Here is a 20,363-nt window from a genome sequence, read left to right as displayed (position 1 = left end):
CCTCCAGGTCTCCCAGCTCCAGCACTTCATCTTCCATTGGCATAAGGATGACACAATCCAGACACTGTCACTCTTGGCTCCTTCTCTGGCGCTGTGTGCCCTCTTCTACAAGCACGTAAATTTCCATTGCTACTCACCCATCAAAGACACACACAAGCCTATGGTGCTGCCAGACTGCCCATCATGGGACCACCAGGATGATCACTCAGTCTCGGCAGTGCAGCAGTCATCTCTGACTGACCGGAACCATTCACAGAGCGGCTGACATTTTCCTGAAGATTAATGCTGCTGTTTGGACATTGCCAGAGTCAGGGTGGCGGTGTGGTTTTGACAATTTCTCTTTCATACTGATTCACATATCAGCCTGTAAGTTTAACGCTCACCTTGTCAGAACTTATCAGGTTATTGATCCTTTTGCCTCACTGCAGTCACGTGCTGCCTGCTCAGGCCCTCGGCAGTTTCTACCCCGGCTTGCTTGGGTTCATGTCAAAGGTCTCCCCCTCCAGTCCTGAGGGAACAGAACCTTCCTCCAAACCGATATAGCCTTGAGAATTTCCAGGTAAGTGTCAGTGAATTGGGTTTAATCTGCCTTCTACCATTTCAGCCCTTTGTTCATTAACCAGGGCTCCCTCACTGCTCCCTACAGAGCCTTTAAAAGTGCCGCTGGCTGCCTTTAAATCTGGTGCCAGCATTGCCTGAATGGGGCCTTAGCCTGCAGCGAGTAGCTAAGCTCTGGAATTCACAGCGTTACGGGGAGAAGGTGGGGGAATGACACTTAACGAATTGCTCATTCGGAGAGTCAGTACAGACACCATGGGCAAAATTGCCTCCTTCTGCTCTGTAATAATCCTGTGATTCTGCCTGTGCTGCCTGAGTGGACAGATTCCCCTAACCTGTCAGATATTAACGTGCCCGTTCTGGCTATGTGTGGAGTTGATTAGTTCATTTGGTTTGGTGTCTGGAGTGTGATGTAGAATGACGTTAATTTTGAGGGTTTGATCTCCGTACCGGCTGTGGGGTTCATGGAGTCCCACCTCCTCACATTGCCTCACGTTTACTATGTTGTGTCCCTGAAGCTACATGTAACAAATTGTCACTCTCTTTTGGAGAGAAATATTAATATTCCAATGAGGACTATGGCAACTAACACTGTCCACACTGCAACATCACCAACTTCCAGTTGAAATTTCGATACGTTTCCAATCATTATCTCCATAGAATTGTTACAGTGCACAATGAGGCCCTTCGGCCCATCGTGTCTGCAGCAGCTCACCAAATTAGCATTAGGAATTTGTGTCATTCTCCAGCCTTTTTCTCATATCCCAGCTCATTGTTTATATTCAAATAATCATCTAATTCCTTTTTGACTGCTTCGATGCAGCCGACCTCAACCAGACTTCCCGGCTGTAATTCCACACCCGAACCACTGGCAGTGTGAAAAAGGTTTCTCTCTCATCATCATCAACCCAAGCACACACTCCATTCCTGAGCGACTGACCATCCCATGTCCCTCCCTGTGACTCAGGGTAAGGACATGGGAATCGCGTCCTCTTCTCTTTCACCATCATCATTTTTTGTCATTTAACTCTCCGGCACTTCCATTTTGTTCTTTCCGTGTCACCCGCCCATCCCCAGCTCTCTGTCACTTAAAACAATTTAATTCACTGCTATTTCCAAGTTCTTATTTTAGCTAATTGAACTGAAACTAAATCTGTTTCTATCTTCACAGATATTGCCTGACCTGATGAGAGTTTCCAACATATTTTATTCATATTTCATATTTACAGCTTGAAGAGTATTTTGCCTTCTGTATGAAATGAAATTGTGTTTCTTGATTGTCTCGCGCTGTACATTATTATTGGTCATGATCTTATTCTTCAAAACACTGGATTTAACCTGATTCCTATTATTTTTCTCTCTCTGATCTCCAGTCCAAATGGTAATAATCTCACCGATTCGTGTGCCGAGGACCTGACCTCTGTTCTCAGTACAAACCAGTCACTGATCGATCTGAATCTGGGTTGCAATAAACTGGGAGATTCAGGAGCGAAACTGCTGTCTGTGGCTCTGAGGAATCCGGACTGCAAAATACAGAAACTGTAGGTAAGTAGCAGGATGCTTGAGATTGTGTTTATAATAACTGAATATTCAACAATATAATTTGACCACGAGCATTTGTATAAAAAACACTGCCCATTACTATTGGCGTCAGTTATGAATCAGGAAAATTGCTTTTCCTCTGACTGCTGTTGTTGGAAATGTACCACTGAGTCAGGCTTGAAGGTTTCAAGAATACAGTTTTATTTTAACGAAGATTCGTGGAGAAAAGGCACGAACAAGCAGCAAACCTTCTCTCAATGAGACAATAGGAGCGGTCCATCTTTATACCCTTTACACAATAGATGGACCGGACACTAGCCATTATCACATCGTTGAAATCAAGTCGGTGATCGATCGTTAACAGTTCGTTGTCGACAAATACAGACAGATAGAGACACAAGCATGTTAACATCGCATTGTTCTATGAATGGATACATTTCCTACGTCAGTGACTATCAATGGTTTTGGTTTCGGTCTATTCAAATAATAATTTACAGTAATTGTTTTCCTTGCAGTTATGTATTCCTGATCCCACCTGTAGCTAATCTCTTTACCCAACCCTATTGTCCTTATCCTAAAGAGTGCCTCAAGCCCTGGCTGGCTTCCTGCAGGATTTGATTCCTGCATGTTTAACTTTGAATAGCTGTCTGTCGTTTATGTTTTAATCTCAGGTGTCTGTCTGTACTAACAGTCAGTGCCCGTTTAATTTCTATTTCCAAGGTGACTGTTTATGTGCCAGACAGTTATTATTTTTTTAAGTGTACTCATCTGTATATTTTTCCCACTTCACTCCTCTTGCTTCTCTCTCTGATTCCTGAGCAATGCGATGTCAATCCCACAAATCCATATGTCGAGAGTGTGGGGAAATAATGTTATGGTGCACCCGCTGAGGTGCTCTCCTCCTCCTCAGATGCGCACAGCTCATACACACTTCTCGAACATTAGTTTGCACAAGAACAAACTCACATGTTGCCGATTTCCAGCTTTTTATCATTACCGGACAGCCAACCGGCAATTATTTTCAGAGAAGGATGTCGCTCCGAACAGTCCAACTGCAGAGAGGTAACCCCAGTCTCTGACAGCTTCCATCACAGCAACACCTAAACAGCAAAAACTCCAAATTCAGAGAGGGAAACAGCACTACTGTTTGTCTTAACTTCAAGCAGCTTCTGATAGCAAAATTAAAACTAGAATGTTCTGTGAAAAAAAGCTGTCCCTCAGTCACATGACCTGTCAATCACCCGCAATCAAGCTCGACTCTGCCATCCCAGGGGAACACTGAAACAACAGAACACTGCATTAGTTCAGATTAAAATCAACATAATGTCAAATACACTGCTTCAGTAACAATAAAGGAAACCGGCTACAGATAGCACGGTGCCGACAGCATAACCTGCATAGAAATATGATTAAAATAGAAACTAGTAGCAAGAGTTGGCTATTCGGTCCTTCGAGCCTGCTCCACCATTCATTTTGTTCCTGGCTGATCATCAAATTCAGTATCCTTCAGTACTCAATATATTTCTTAAAGACATAGTTTGTCACAAAATGTACATTCCAACATGTCCTTCAGCCGGTTCCATGTGACCAGTAATGGGCACACAAGCTCTGTGTTGCGGGTACCAGAGAGTCTCCTGTGCCCATCCATTCGACCGCACACTCTCAGCTCCACAACCAATATCACAATCAGCGGTTTCCCACCCTGTCTGCTGTTCGCACAGTTCCAGCGCTGCTGCTTCTCGGTGTAAGGATGGCTATATGTGGACGCTGTCACCATTTTTAGTTCATTTTCTGACCTTTCGTGCCCTTTTCTACAGGCACATCAAGTTCCATTGTTACTCTTCCATCAAAAACACAAGCCTATGGTGGTGACAACCTGACTGACCATCATGTCTTCACAGGGAAAGCCTCTTGCCTGTGACCAGCCCATTCTCACAGTGAAAGACTTATCTGACTAACCAGAACCCTGCAGAGAGAGGCTCACATGTCTGATAGTCGATGCTGCTGTCTGGGAATTGCCTGTGCCTGTGTGGTGATGACCTTTCTGCAATTTCACTTCCATTCTCATTCGAACCCATATGCCTCAGATTATATGCTACAAAATGCTTCACCACCTTGTCAGAACTTGGCAAGTTATTCATCCTTTTGCCTCATGCAACCACATAAACCACGCCTGCTCAGGTCTCCAGCAATCTTCATCCCGATATACTTGGACTGATCTGGTAGATATTCTCCAGTCATGAGAGAACAAAAATTTGCTCCAAACTCACGTAGCCTGTGTTCAGTAACCACATCTTCCTCACTGGTCTCTCCAGAGCTGCTGCCTATGAAACTGCTGCTGGTGCCGGTATTGCCTGAACCGGGACGTCCCCTGCAGCGAGTGGTTAGTGGCTGGAATTCACTGCCTGAGAGTCAGGTGGAGACACGTTCAGTTGAAAATTTCCAAAGGGCATTGGATTATTTTCTGAAAAGGGCGAATGTGCAGGGTTATGGGGAGAATTTGGGGGAATGACACGATTTAAATTGCTCATTCAGAGATTCAGCGCAGACACCGTGGTCCGAATGGTCTCCTTCTGGTCTGTAACAATTCTCTGATTCTACCTGAGAGAGATAACAATCGCACTTTGTGGTCACTGGCTAAATTACCTAACCATGTTGACACTGCAACATCACCAGCTTCCAGTTAAAATGTTGATTCATTTCCAACCATTATCTTCACAGAGTTATTGCGGAGCACCACGCGGCTGCACCGGCTCACCAAACTAGTATTAGGAATTTTTCTCATTCTACTGCCATCTCCTCGTATCTGTACACATTGTTTCATTCAAATATTCATCGACTACCCTCTGTGATGCCTTGAATCAGCCTGCCTCCACCACACTTCCAGGCTGTACATTCCAGACCCGTACCACTGGCATCGTGAAAAAGGTTTCTCTCATCTTATCTTCAACAAAACCACTAAATGCATTCCTGAGCCACGGGCCATCCCATGTCCCTCCCTACATGGGAATCCTGTACTTTTCTCTTTTGCCATCATCTTTTTGACATTTGATCACTCTGGCGCTTCCATTTTGTTCTTTCCTTACCAGCCGCCCATCCCCAGCTCCATGTCACTTAAAACAACTTAATTCACTGCTACTTCCAAGTTCTAACTTTAGCTAATTGAAATCAAACTAAATCTGCTTCTTTCTTCAAAGATATTGCCTGACCTGCTGAGATTTGCCAGCATATTTTCTTCAGATTTCAGATTTCCAGCAGCAATGGTATTTTGCCTTCTCTGTGAACTGAAATTGTGTTTCTTGAATGTCCCGCATTGTAGATTATTATTGTTGAACTTATTCTTAAATACACTGGGGATTTCCCCTGATTCCTGTTATTTTTGTCTCTCTGATCTCCAGTCTGTTTGGCAACTATCTCACCGATTCTTGTGCCAAGGACCTGGCCTCTGCTCTCAGAACAAACCAGTCACTGACAGATCTGAATCTCGGTAACAATAAACTGGGAGATTCAGGAGTGAAACTTCTTTCTATGGCCCTGAGGAATGCGGACTGTAAAATACAGATACTGCAGTAAGTGCCAGACTGTGTGAGATTGTGTTTATAGTAACTGAATATTCAACAATGTAATTTGACCGCTGGTATTTGTACAAAAAACACTGCCCATTACTATTGGCGTCAGTTATGAATAAGGAAAATTGCTTTTACTCTGACTCCTGTTGCTTCTCTCTCTGATCCCTTAGCAATGGGATGTCAGTCCCACAAATCGTTATGTCGAGGGTATGGGGGAATAATGTTATGGTGCACTCCCTGAGGTCCTTCCCTCCTCTTCAGATGTGCACAGCTCTCCCCGGACACAGCATTCAGTGATTTGTGAAAAGGGGGAAAGTGAGTGGATGACAGTAAGTGGAGGACAGGGCACAGTGTTGGAGTCTCACTGTTAGTATCAGATGTCAGTACAGCAGCGAGAGGTGAACTTAGTGCCAATGATCAAGATGCTGAATCAGTTTCGATAGAGATAAGAATTAACAAAGTCACTTGTGGGAATCATTTAAAGGCTCCTAACAAGAGTCACAATCTCCGACACATGAAAAATAATGGGGTCTTGTAAAAACATACTTCAATAATCATGGGTGATTTTAATCTTCATTTACAAAGAAGAACAAAGAACCATAAAACACTGGAACAGCCCCTTTGGCCCACTAAGCCTGCGGCGACTCCTAATCCTTGTTCAGACCCAGTACTTACTGCCCATTTGCGGTTTGTATTCCTCTGTTCGGCCACTGTTCATGTGTCTGTAAAGATGCATGTTGGCCATTGGTAACATGCCTGCTTCCACCACCTCCTTTGGCAGTGCATTCAAGGCACCCACCACCCTCTGTGTGAATATGGTCCCATAATTGTGTATACCTCCATCAGGTCACCCCTCAGCCTCCCTTTTTTCAGTGAAAACAATCCATGTTTATACAACCTCTCCTCATAACTGAACCATCCTTGACCAGGCAACATTCTGGTAAACGTTCTCTGCACCCTCTCCAAAGCATCCACATCCTTCTGGTAGTGTGGCGAACAGAACAGCAAGCAATATTCAAATGTGGCCAACTAAAGTTTCATACAGCTGTAACATAACTTGCCAACTTTTATACTCGATGCCCCGGTCGATGAAGACACGCATGCTGTCTGCCTTCTTGACCACCTCATCCATCTGTGTTGTCACTTTCAGGGATCTGTAGACTTGTATGCACAGATCCCTCTGTAGGGCAATGCTCCGATGGCTTCTTCAATTTACTCTATAAATCGCTCAGGTTGACAAAAGTTGAATAGAAGATTAGTTCACAGAATGCTTTCAAGCAATTTCTTGGAGAAGCATGTTCCAGTGCCAAACACAAAACAAGCTGTTTTAGACATGGTGATGTGCAAAAGTGTGGCGTTTCCAACAAAAATAGATTCATTTCAGTTGAAACACAGCAGCAGAAGTGTTCCAGCCGTTGCTAATTCAAGGACTGTATTAGATTAAGCGAAGATATGGCACCGGAGTTGGCACTACTGCCTCATAGCGTCAGGGACCCGGATTCATTCCAGCCTTGGAGACTGTGGAATTTTCACGTTTCCCCGTGTCTCTGTGGGTTTCCTCCGGCTGCACCTGTTTCCTCCCACAGTCCAAAAAATGTGTAGGTTAGGTGTATTGGCCATGCTAATTTGACCGTTAATATCCAAGATATGTAGGTTAGATGGATTATCAGCGTAAATATGTGGGGTTACGGAAACCGGGCAACTGCAGATCTATTAGTCTGACATTGATAGTATGGAAATTCCTATAGTAATCATTAATAAAGGAAGTGATAACAGAACACTTCGAAATTAATGGCAGGATTAGACAGGGCCAACATGGATTTATGAAAGGCTGGCACGGTGACACAGTGGTTAACATTGTTGCATCCCAGCCAGGGGCCCGGGTTCAATTCCAGCCTTGGGTGACTGTGTGGAGTTTCTACATTCTCCCCGTGTCTGCGTGTGTTTCCTCTGGGGGCTCCTGTTTCATTCCACACTCCAAAGGTATGCCTGGTAGATGGACTGGCCATGGTAAAATTGCCCTTGGTGTCCCAAGATTTGTAGGTTAGGTGGATTAGCCCAAGCAAATTTGTGAGGTTATGGGGAACGGACCTAGGTAAGATTCTCCGTCAGTGTTTCTCGATGGGCCGAATGACGACTTCCTAAACTAGGGATTCTATAGCTCGGCACAACATCGTGGGCCGAAGGGCCTGTTCTGTGCTGTACTGTTCTATGTTCTATGTATAGTTGCATGATTCACACACAATATGTTATTAAAGAAAATTGGAGCACCTGGGTTTGGGTGGAATATACCAGCATGGATTGAGAACTGGTTCGTGGAGAGAAACGAGGAGTTGGAATAAATGATTCATTTTGGTGTTGACATCCTCTAACTAGTGGAGTGCCACAGGGATCAGAGTTTGGTTCTCAGCTATTCTGAAGCTCTGTCAATGATATGGATGTGAGGATCAAATATAATATTTCCAAATTTGCGAATCATAGAAAACTAGGTGGAAATCTGAATTGTGAGGAAGATGCAAACATGTTTCAAGGGGATTTGGAGAGGCTCAGGGAATGGCCAAACGTTTGCCAGCTGGACTACAACGTGGAAAAATGTGAGGCTATCTAATTTTGTAGAAAAAACAGACATTAAGAGAACTCCAAGATATTTTGATGTCCTTGTTCATGAGGCAATGAAAGCTAAGCTGAGAGCAATTAAGATAACAAATGGTATGTTAGCCATTATTCTAAGAGGATTGAGTTGAGGAAAATGATGTCTTCCTGCAATTATATGCAGCCTTGATGAGACCAACCTGGAGTATTGTGTACAGTTTTGGTCTCCTGACCGAAGCAAAGATGTACTTGGCATGTAAAGACGTTTCACTAAAATAGGTCCAGGGATAGATGTGTTGTCCTATGAGGAACACAAACACTTTATTCTCAAGCTTTTAGAGGAATGTTAGCTGAAGTTATTCAAACCTACACAATTTTACGGGGTTCAATAGGCCAGAAGCAGAAAGGATGTTTCCCCTTGCTGGAGGGTCTGAAACCTGGGACACAGTCTAAGAATAAGGAGCAGTTATTTAGGCTGAGATGAGGGGTATCTGTTTTCCATTAGAATTCTGGTGAATCAAGGAATGCAGGGATAATGCTGGGAATGGTGTTGAAGTAGAGGATCAGCCATGGTCACATTGAATGATGGAGTGGATTTGAAGGACAGAATGGATGGCTCCTACTCCTGTTTCTTAATGTTCTTATTGCAATAGAAATGGAAGGTAAGAGTAAGAAGGTTTTGCTGCAGCTTTACACGACCTTCATTAGATCACAACTGGACTAATGTGTATAGTGTTGAGCTCTTTACTTATAAAAGTATAGGATTGTACTCGAACCATTTCAGAGAAAGTTCACTCGGTTGATTCTCGGATGGAGAGCTTTATTTTATGAGGAAGATTTGAGCAGATTGGAGCAATATATATTGCAGTTCAGAAGATTAAAATGTGATCGCATTGAGGGGATGAGACAGGGTGGTTGCTGAGAGGCTGTGTCTTCTTGTAAGAGCGACCAGAACAAGCGATAGATTTTAAAATGTAATTGTCAGTCCCTTAAGACTGAGATTAGGAAAAATTTATTTTTTTAGATGTTGGCTGGTCAGTGGAATTCTCTTTCGAATATATTCAAGGCTGAGTTAAGAATGATTTTGGATTGAGAAGCGAATCAAGGGTTACGGGGGAGCGACAGGGAAAAGAGTTGAGACTATAATTCGATCAGCCAAGATGAAGTATGCTCGAGGGGGTGAATGGCCTTCTGCTGTTCCTCGTTATTTTGTTAAAATCCCAATACGTCCTTCAGACCGCTCTCTGTGACCAGTGATGGATGCACAAGCTCTATGTTTTGTCCTCACCAGACGCTTTCCTGTGCCCATTCATTAGGCCACACACTCAACACATCTCACCAGCAGTAATTACCCACTCTGTCCCCCGGCCTTCCTGATCCAGCACTTCATCTTCCATTGGTGTAAGGATGGCAATATCTGGATGTCTCCACTCTTCTTCACTCATTCCCTGACGTTGGTTGCTGTCTTTCCAAATACGTAATTGTTACTCACTCATCAAACACATGCAGTAGCCCAGGGTTGTCCAACGTGTGGACCAAGGGGGGAATGTGACCCTCGAAGCCCCTCAATGCGGCCCCCGGAGCGAGTTTCCAGAATCTCAGTCACACAGTTCAGTTTGAATGGAAGAATCTGCATGGAGCTGCTCCTCCAATCACATCCCGTTTCTTTCCCATGTTTGCTGCTGATAGGTTTTCGAGCCAATCTGCAGCAAATGTGGGAGAGAAACAATTTGTGATTGATGAGGATTAAACTCTAATATTCATCTTTATTTATTACTCATTATTGTGCTCAGCAATTTCTTTCTTTTCATATCTCATTTTAGTTTTTAATTGAAATTTCTGCTGCGCCAAACTTTATCATTCTGAAATTTTCTCATCGGCTCCTTGAGTGAGAAAAACATTGACATGTGTTTGCCCAGTGAATATGTTGCTCAACCCTGCTCGAGCCTATGCTGGTGCCAGCCTAACGGATATGTCTCTGACAGGCAATGCTGCTGCCTTTGCATTGCCAGTGTCTGGGTGGAGATGTTCTTTCTACAATTTCCCTCTCATCCTTATTCACATATCAGGCTGTGCTGCACTCACCGTGGCAGAACACATCAGGACATTGATCCTTTTTCACTCTGTAACCACGTGTCTCAAACCTGCTCTCCCCACAATCCCCATCCAGCCTGGCTTGTATCGATGGGATAATCTCTTCCCATCCTGAGGGAACAGGACCTCCCTCCGAGCCTGAGCAGCCGGGAGGAGTCCCTCCAGGGAGGAATTAGTGATTGGAGAGCAACCCTTGCTCCGCTTTCTGTCATTTCAGCCCCTCATTCAGTCAGCAGAGCTCCCTCGCTGCTCCCTCCAGAGCTGCTGTGTTTGAAAGTCCTGCGAGTTGCCTTTGGAGATGGTGCCAGCATTGCCTGAACCGGAACTGCCCCCTGCCCGGGCTGCCTCAGTGGGCAGCTCCCCTGCCTGCCAACCGTTAATATCTAACAATATTACCTTCATAACTCTGCCTATCCTGCCCACACGGACACACCACCCATTTCCAATCCCTATGTTGGCACTTCAGAGCTTCTGGTTAAATCAGAGCCATTATCTTAAACCTCACCACAAACTGCATTCCCAAACCACTGTCCCTCCCGAGCCACTCCGAGTAAGGACATGGGAATCCTGTGCTTTTGTCTTGCCCATAATCACTATTGTCATTTAATCACTCCTGTAATTCCAGTTTGTCCTTTCTTTGTTTCTTCTCCAGCCACCCACCTCTGTCACTTCAAACCTGTCAATTCCCTACCCGTTCCCAGTTCCAATGGAAGCTCAAACTTTACCCCTGTTTCTCTCTTCACAAATATTTAGCTAACCTGCTGAGCATTTCCAGTTTATTATATTTCATTTTCAGCATTGAGTATTTACTCATTCTATAGAAATGCAATTTGTGTTTTTGGAATGTCTCATACATTATTATTGTTATTAACAGTATTATATAAAACACAGAGGATTTAGCCTGATTCATGTTATTTCTCTCTCTGGTCTCCAGTCTCAGTATTAACGCTCTCACAGATTCTTGTGCTGAGGATCTCGCCTTTGCTCTCTGTACAAACCAGTCGCTGAGGTTTCTTTCCCTGGGATCAAACTCCTTCACAGACCAATCTGTCCCTGCGCTCCGCCGACTTATACTGACCTGCAAGAGTCTGGAAACGATAGAGTGAGTGTTTGTGTTAATTTGTAATGTAATAATTAAAATATAAATCGATTTAAGATATATATGGGCCTGAACTTTCCAAGTAGCAGCAATAGTAAGCAAATTGCGGGTATGTGTGAAAGTTACCCAAACCTGAAACTGCTGCATATTTCGCCGAGGGTCTTCAGCACTGTGACCTCGGGGGCTCCATCAGAGCAGACTCGAGTCGGGGAAGAGCGAGTGCAGACCCTATTTACAGCACAGTGACCCTGGGGAGCTCCATCACTGCAGACTAGAGTCGAGGAAAGGAGAGCAAACACTCTATTTACAGCGCAGTGAATCCAGGGAGCTCAAACAGAGCAGAGTTGGGGAAGAGAGAGCACACACCCTATTTACAGCACAGTGACTTCAGGGAGCTCCATCAGAGCAGAGTTGGCGAAGAGAGAACATACACCTTATTTACAGCACAGTGACCCCGGGGAACTCCGTAAGTATTCGTTGATTGGGGGAGTGAATGGATTGGTTTGTCGTTAGATGAATGGTCAGTCAGGGATCTGGGGAGAGGTTGGAGTATTAGTTCTGGGTGTCGGGAGGGTCGTCGAGTTGTATTGTGTTGGGTTGGAGGGTTAATTGGGAGTTTGGATGGTGGCTGGGTGTTGATATGTTGTTGGGTGTCGAGTCAGATGTGGTTGTGTGGTGGGGGTTGGGGTTGGTTAATAGCTTTGAAGAGGGTAGTGGGATGAGTTGGTTCTGGGATAATGAGTTACGTCTGAGGCTTAGTCAAGAATGTATTCAAAAAGCGGCTATATATTGCACTTGGGGCGAATGGGATCAATGTTTATGCAGAGAATGCAGGATTAGGCTACTGAGTTGGACGATCAGCCATGGTTGTGATGAATGGTGGAGCAGGCTCAAAGGGTCAAATGACCTCCTCCTGCTCCTATCTTCTATGTTCAGGTCAGGAGAAGTTGGGTCAGGGTGATGTCAAGTTTGGAGGGTTGGTCCGATTTTTTTAAGGGCTAGTCGGGAGGTCGCCAGGCTGGGTTAGTTCAGATGAGTTGGGTGGAGTGTGTCTACTCAGATTGTGGGAGGTGTAGTATGGGGATGAGTGAGAAGTGATTGGGGGCTCGATTCTGCTGTTCAGGTATTAGCCCAGGTTGTGAGCTGTCGAACATTACCTGAGTAACTATCCAGGTAAATTTTGTGGATCTGTCCCAAGTCTCTGACTCTAACTGCAGCAGGGGAGTTCCCCAATAGTAGTTAATACCTCTGGGACAATTCCGAGGTAGATCAATGCGTCAGGACATCCACAGGGTCCTGATGCTCATCTTCAGATGTATGTCTGGCGATCCAGAGACCAGAAGATTTGTCCCATTAACTCCAGTCTCCTGTTATTTACTCTGTTGTTCAATCTGTTTATTTCCTGTTTCATCTTTACTCTGTTTCAGGCTGGTGTACAATCAGTTCAGTCCAAATGGAGAGAGACAGCTGGTGTTGCTGCGAGGATGCAGACCGGGACTGACAGTGCTGGTGTGAACATTTCAATCTATAAACATTGCTGCTACACCGGTTACAGTGAAATCCTGAATTGTGAAGATCTTCAACAGCATCTTCCAAACCCTTCATTCCTGCCCCTCTCCCTCCCTATTCCATCAGCCCCTCCAGCCTGGCAGTGATTTCCCTGTTTTCCTGGTTTCCCAGCTGGAAAACCGTTGCAGTTTTAGTCTCCATATTGAAGCAACGATTGCTGCAAACCATTGTTTAAGCAGCAATGTGTTGTCAGTGTTCTCAGCAACAGAGTCTTCACCCTCCTTTCAAAAGGGAGCAGCAGAGATCATTCTCCAGAGAGAGAACAGTGTGTGTGTGATTCTGACAGTACCCAGCAGGGGGCAGATTGGTCAATCTTGTCAGAGTTTCCTCTCTGTCTCTGTGAATGAATTAAAGGCTCCACCAGCCTCTCCTCAAAACCTCTTTCACTATCTGGTGATTAAAGTGATACAATGCCACCATCTGCTGGCGGCTCACGGCTATTGCAGGCGCTGCTCTCTCTGAGCCTCAGACAAGTTCAGTGAGTTCCATGTCTGCATCTGGGAACCGGTTACTGCAGTGTGAATATTGAACAATATTGACAGGGATTGGAGTTTGTAGCAGGAACCCCGGCTGGTGAATTAACCCTTTTATCACCAGACACTGTCCATGAACTCAGCTCCCTCATTCCCTATGGAAGATATTGTCTGGAGATTGTAGTTGGGGATGATCTCAGACTGTAATGTGTACATTTGGTGCAGTTATCAGACACTGATCCCATTCAGAATGGGAGTGTGTAAACTCTGCTGCACTCTGTAATTCCTGTTTCCAAGATAATACATCTGCACATATTTCCAGACACACAGGCCCAAACTGACACCCACACACTCACATGCGCAGACAATTGTACACTCTTATCCACGTACTGACACAGAGAGAAAGACAGAATCTCTCTTAAATACTCTCAACACGAAGCCATAAACCCACAGAAACGCACATCACAAATCACTATCAAGCAACAAACCCATGCATTGCAGCAGATAATGAAATCGCAGCGCCCTGTAACCAAATAACATTTAAGTTGGACAAAAGTGATCACATTTCCTCTGAAACAGACATCCCTAGAACAAAAGCAACAAAGGAACACTGGCGCAGGATTGCACAGGATCAGAGCCTCGGAAATGCAGTTTCCTCTTTCCTTGTTCCTTATACCTCACTGAGCAGATGCAGAGCTATAGCATAGAAAGCTAGAATTCACAATTTCACTATGTTCCTGCACACTCGCCTCAGCTTTATTTAATTTCTGCATGTATGATTCATTTTGGATTATCCCAAAGATCTCAGGACAGATGCATGATATCCGATATTACCATTATTTATAAAACTATTTATTTTACCATGACAGATATTACCTGGTGTTTGTCAGATTGTTGCTTTTCATCCATCTACAGTTTCAGATGCCAGCGCTGAAAAGTGGGTAGATATTCTATACCATTAAAAGCATCACATTGAATCGGGGAAATTCTTCAAAGACTATCAATTAATCACTTTCAAATTAGTATCATTTCTTCAGAACAATCTCCTCGCATCATCTATTATTTCAATGTAAATTAACTTTATCGTGTTGTCTGGTCTGTGCTAGTTTTAACTGAATACTGCTCAGAATGTGACATGATCTGTGTTATTGAGTCTTGGAAGAGAAAGGGTTAATGCTGCTGCTCTGTTAATGTAATGGATATTCCTGATTTTATAATATGTATAACTGTAGTTATTTACAATTAAATGCTTGTTGATTAATTAGTTAAATGATAATTGTGAATAATTGGAATGCTGAAACTAATACGTACACAAGCTAATAAAGAGCGGGGGAATAGTGTAAATACTGTAGCTAACAGTGAGCGTGAAACTGAAAAGACCATAAGATACAGGAGCAGAATTCAGCTATTCTGCTCATCGAGTCTCCTCCACCATTTAATCACGGCTGATAAGTTTCCAACCCCATTCTCTCACCATCCCCCCATAACATTTGATCCCCTTACCAATCAAGAACATATCTATCTCTGTCTTAAATAGACTCAATGAGAGAGTGAGTGAGCAGAAAGAGTGAAGGAGAGGGTCGGTGAAGAGCGAGTGAGGGGGAATGAGGTTGAGGGGAGATGGTGTGAGGGGAGAGCGCGATGGGAGGTCGAATGAGGGGGAGAATAGGTGAAAAGTTAGGGAGAGAATGGGGGAGGGAGAGTGAGGGGGAGTGAGAGTGAGGGGGGGAGGGAGAGTGACGGGAAGATAGCGCGTGAGGGATAAGAGAATGAGAGTGCGGAGGACGCAGGGGGAGGAGAAGGGTGAAGCGGAGAGATAGAGGGGAGGGAGTGGGGGAGAGAGTGGGGGATGAAAGTGAGGAGGAGAGAGAGAGAAGAGAATGAGAGGTAGAGTGAAGGGGAGAAAGTGAGCGGAGATGGAATGAAGGGACGGAGTGAGGGGGAGAAAGGTGAATGAGGGAGAGAGTCAGCGGAGGGAGAGAACTGGGAGAGGAACTGACGGAGAGAGAGTCAGAGGAGAGAGTGAGGGGGAGAGTAAGTGAAGAGCAACTGAGGGGAGAGAGCATAAGCGGGAGAGAGACTGATGGGACGGATAGTGAAGGAGAGTGGCTGAGGCGGGATAGTGTGATGGAAAAGACTGAGGGGGAAGACACTGAAAGGGAAGGGAGCGAGTGATGACGAAGAGAGTGAGGAAGAGAGAGAGGGGAGGGCAAGTGGGGAAGTGTGAAGGGAGAGAGACGAAGGGATGGAAAGTAAAGGGGAGAGTGTGAGGGCAGAGAGTGAGGGGGAAGAGAGTGAAAGGGAAGGAATTGAGGGAGGGAGTGAGGGGGAGGGAGAAATTAAGTGAGGAGGAAAGTGACTGGGAGGGCATGAGGGGGAAGACTGAGGGGGAGGGAGTGAGGAGAAAAGAGGGTGAGGGGAAGAGAATCATTGGGAGAGGGAGTGCAAAAGACGGGAAAGTGTGAGGGAGGCAGAGTGTGCAAGGGGGAGAGATCAAATGTTTTAGAATGTGGGTCGCGAGAGAGAGGGCAAGAGTAGGGGGAGAGAATGAGGTGGAGGAGGAGGGAGGGGGAGAGAGAGGGCGAGGGCGTTTTTTCACTCACTTTCCTGCAATCCTTCCCCGTTGCTCCACCTATTTCCTTCTCTGTTGCATCTTGTAATAAAGTCGAGGAAAATCCCAACGTGATTTGTTGTTTTAACTTGGGGGCGGGGTGGAAGGGGCAGGGTCTGAAGATCACTGGCTCCACCCTCATTCCCACTCTCCCTTTTCCCTCTCACTCCTTCCAGTCGTGTCTGGGGCAGTTTCGGGGCTGGCGAGGATTGTCCTCATTCACTGGGGGAGGGGGGAGACAACTGTTCTCTGTCCCCGAGGCTTAATGCAGCCTCTGTGACTAGGCCTCAATTCAAGGCCTAATCTCAGAGGGCCCGTAGAATGTCATTTTGTATTTGCTTCATTCGCGAACAGTGTCAGTGCTGAAGTGGGAGAACTCGATGGTTAAAATCAAAATAATACATTTAATTCAGGATGTGACTGTGGGTTTTCCTGCTCGCTCTCTCTCTCTCTCTGTCTCCAATCGTTCTCCTTTGATTGTGAGTTATCAGTGAGAGAAATGGGAAATGGAGGGTAACAGTGAGGGGCGGGGGGACGGGAGGGTAACAGAGCAGTTTGCTTGTGGGATCTTGCTGTGTGTATTTTGCCTGCTGCCTATCCTGCTGGGAGACTGGTTCCGCTCCCCAAATTCAGTGTACTGACAACTGACTGTGATTGCTTCCATCTCCCAACACTGCCCCCAGCCTCATTTCTCAATGTGAATCAGTGATCAACACAAACAGTGGTCACAGGGTGACATGATTTAAAATAGTCAGACAGAAACCTTTCAGAGAGCATTTCATTCCAGATTCATCGTCAGAGAGAGAGAGAGAGAGATTATCCAGAGCAGGCAAGAGAGAGAGGGGAGGGCGATGGGTACGTACAGAGATCGGGGGAGATAAACAGACAGAGAGAGAGAGAGAACAGAGATAGATCATCAAGTGCAGGAGAGAGAGAGGAGATGGGGTGGATAGGGACAGAGTTGGTGGAGGTAAAAGAGAGGGAATCAGAGAGAGAGAAACAGAGAGGAGTGGCTGTGCTAGAAGTGGAAGTTTCCCTGTTCATATCAAATGTACAAACAGCACCAAACCTGGAGTGACTTGTTATTTTAACTGGGGACGGGTGGAAGGAATAGGGTGAGGGAGGGAGGGAGGGAGAGAGAGGGAGAGGTGTGGTCCCTCATTGCGCAGTGACTTTATCCCAATCTCACTTAAATATCACATTGTATCTGGCCATGTTCAGACAGTGTGTGTGTGAGGGAGATCTTCCTGTGCACTCATGCTCTGTGCCTCCTCCCTGCCCCATATTCCTCACACTGTATCAGTGTCCACATTTTAAACATAAAAGATTGAGGGAAAGGAGGGTGGGATATAGAGAGGAACAGGGTAAGGCAGAGCTATAGAGAGGATGTTTCGATCGAGTTCTCACAAGGGCTTGGAATGAAAAGGCTGCGTTTGGGACATGGTTCAATTGGCCAATTGGACAGTGCCTGTGTTTTACTCTCAGTAATGTCACGGTGCTGTGTGAGAGCCCAGGGTAGAGCTTCAATCTACTTTTACTGAGTTTCTCTTTGTAACATTCTCAGTCTGCCTCTCTCACTGTGGGAGGGAGAGAGAGCTGAAATTCACATTCCTGAGCCTGGGGAAAGGCTTGTTCTCCATCCCAGAGTCCTACATGTGTTTTTAGACAGGGCACTGGGATTTGTGGATGGAAAGGATTGTTCTGTTTCACTGGGCCTCAATTCAAGGCCTGTGTGGTTAGGCCTCAATTCAAGGCCTTTGTGAGTAGGCCTCAATTCAAGGCCTGTGTGACTGAGACTCAATTCAAGGCCTGTGTGAGTAGGCCTCAATTCAAGGCCTGTGTGAATAGGCCTGAATTCAAGGCCTGTGTGACTGGGCCTCAATTCAAGGCCTGTGTGGCTAGTCCTCAATTCAAGGCCTAATCTCAGGGGCACCTTCGCATTTCCTTAATTCCTGAACAGGGTTGAAGTGGCTGAATTCAATGGTTCAATAAAATGTGCAGCAGCCACTCCAGGGTGGGATTGTGGATTTTCCATGCCCCCCCTCCCACTATTCTCTTCTCATGCTGAGCTTTAAAACATGATGCACAGCGTACATCATTATTTTAAACGTTCAGACAGCAACTTATCAGAGAGAGCACTTCAGTCCAGATTCACGCTGAGATAGAGAAACAGCAGAGATCAGGACAGATTATCCAGAGCAGGAGAGAGAGGTGCAGAGATTGTGTATTTGGATAGGTCTACATCTGGGGGAGAGAGAAAGAGACAGAGTGGGGGAGCTGACTGATAGAAGCTTCATTGCTGAGATTGAATGTATTGATATCGAATGAGGGAGATTCTCAGTGTTGGTGTGGTTTGTAAAATGAGTCAGAAACACAGCTGGAGGTGGGGTTAGACGTGGAGAGAGAGACACAGATCAGGGAATGGATGGGGGAGTGGGGAGCCTCCAATGTTTATTCACTGCCCAGCCTCTGGAGTAAAGCCCCCATGCAACCGCCGCCCCCCCCGCCCCCCCCGCCACCCCCCACCCCGCACACCAAAATGCTTTGATGTGTTTAATTAATTTAATACTGGGACAGTCACGAGGCATTTGAACCTTAATTTCATTTTGAAACCTGTTCCCCTTTGGCTAGAGTTTAATAATGGGAAGGATGTGGAAATGAATGTTTTCCCCCGCACCCCAGAGAAAATAAGGCTGAGAGGAGACTTGACAGAGAGATTCAAGATCCTAAGAGGTATGGCCAGGTTAAAGAGTGAGAAACTCTTCCATCTCAAGAGATGGTCAGGAACTAGAGGGCACAGATTCTTAATGATGGGGTAATGGATCAGAAGTGAAGTGAATAAAAGCACTTCACCGAGAGGCTGTTTGGAATCTGGAATAATCTTCCTGAAACCCTATTCCAGTATTCAATAAGATGATGGCTGATCTGCCATCTAACTCTCTTCTCTTTACCCCTTGGACTGAGGGAAATCTATCAAACCCAGATTAAAAATAATGACAAGTGACTGAGCATCAATAACCATTTGCAGAAGGATGTTTCAAGCTAACTCCACACCACCCCTGACAATGATTTCATTCCCACACTTCTAAAATCCTAAACTAAGACTAACATCCAAATGTCTCCTAGTCCTGGAGCCCCACACAGCAGAAAAACTTGTTCTTTATCAGCCTCTCCCTTTACCTGATTATTTGAAATGTTTGATTAAATCAGGCCCTAATTTAAAATCCAGCGGTTAAGAATAATATTTAAACTGCACTGTTCATCAAATGTCACCAACACAAAAACTGTAATGGCCCAAATACAGAGTAAAATTCCCCCTGATCTGTCCAAGGAATGTTTCATCACAGATTTTTATTAGTTTAGGAAATACAGGAATCAAATTGCTCAGCATCCCAGTGTGGCCTCGCGTTTATTTCAATCAGTCCTTCACATTCAAACATGAAGTTGAAGCTTCGAATACTGTCTGTGTCAGTGTTTGTGTATTCAGTCCTTCTCTTGCTTTTTCACTTGTCTGAAGAATTTGAATTATAGACATTGTCTAATCATTCCTATCTCTCAGCACATGGAACTGGTGAACCTTCAAGGGAGACAATGTCATGAAACTAACAACAAACTGTATATTTATTCATCCATCATTTCCTTTCTCTGAATAGATCACACACATTTCCAGAATGCAGGAAGCTCTCAATGGAAACTGCTTCCAATTATTTCCCAATACAATTGTTCACACTTTACTGTGAAGTACATTCCACTGACATTCCATTCCCAAAGCAGCCACAGAAAAGTGACTGGTTATTTTAAACATTGAAACTGAACTATTTTAACATACGATTCACTCACATTGTGCAGAAATTTTGACCCTGTTTTGATGAGAGTGATCAGATTAACATTGTATCATGAAAGCAGTCTCCCACACTTGCAGCAATTCCAGAATATCAGAGACATTGCTGTCTGTATTGTGTGAATCCAGCTGTGACATATCGGAACATTCTCTCCACTTTTCATCATTTATTAAAGTACATTGTTCCATCCCTTTTCAATCTGAGTTGTGTCAATTTACATTTCTCAGCACTGAAATCTCTCCATCAATTTTGTCCATTTACAAAATATGAAAAACTTTGCAAATTGATGTTGCCATCGATGCTCCTGACAATGCTGTCTAATTGTTTGTGTCATTGGCCAGAATGTTTCGCATTCTGTCACATTACATCGTTCAAAACATATGTCAAAACTCAGATATCTTTCTGTGTGTGTAT

At 44.9% G+C, this 20,363-nt stretch overlaps 1 protein-coding gene across 1 annotated transcript in view; it reads left to right on the top strand.

Annotated features, from left to right (window-relative positions):
* LOC144482113 (NACHT, LRR and PYD domains-containing protein 3-like) overlaps positions 1–14,757 on the top strand; it is a 71,391-nt gene extending 56,634 nt beyond the window's left edge. Inside the window, exons 8-11 of the mRNA XM_078201347.1 lie at positions 1,932–2,099; positions 5,499–5,669; positions 11,290–11,457; positions 12,882–14,757. Of these exons, the coding sequence (XP_078057473.1) occupies positions 1,932–2,099; positions 5,499–5,669; positions 11,290–11,457; positions 12,882–12,969 (595 nt within the window). The 3' untranslated portion in view covers positions 12,970–14,757. The remainder of the gene's footprint in view (positions 1–1,931; positions 2,100–5,498; positions 5,670–11,289; positions 11,458–12,881) is intronic.
* The last annotated feature ends 5,606 nt before the right edge of the window (positions 14,758–20,363 follow it).

The sequence above is a fragment of the Mustelus asterias genome (assembly GCF_964213995.1).
Source record: "Mustelus asterias chromosome 26 unlocalized genomic scaffold, sMusAst1.hap1.1 SUPER_26_unloc_18, whole genome shotgun sequence".
Taxonomy (NCBI): Eukaryota; Metazoa; Chordata; class Chondrichthyes; order Carcharhiniformes; family Triakidae; genus Mustelus; species Mustelus asterias.
The sequence above is the reverse complement of the archived record's forward strand: the minus strand, read 5'-3'. Positions and strand labels throughout refer to the sequence as shown.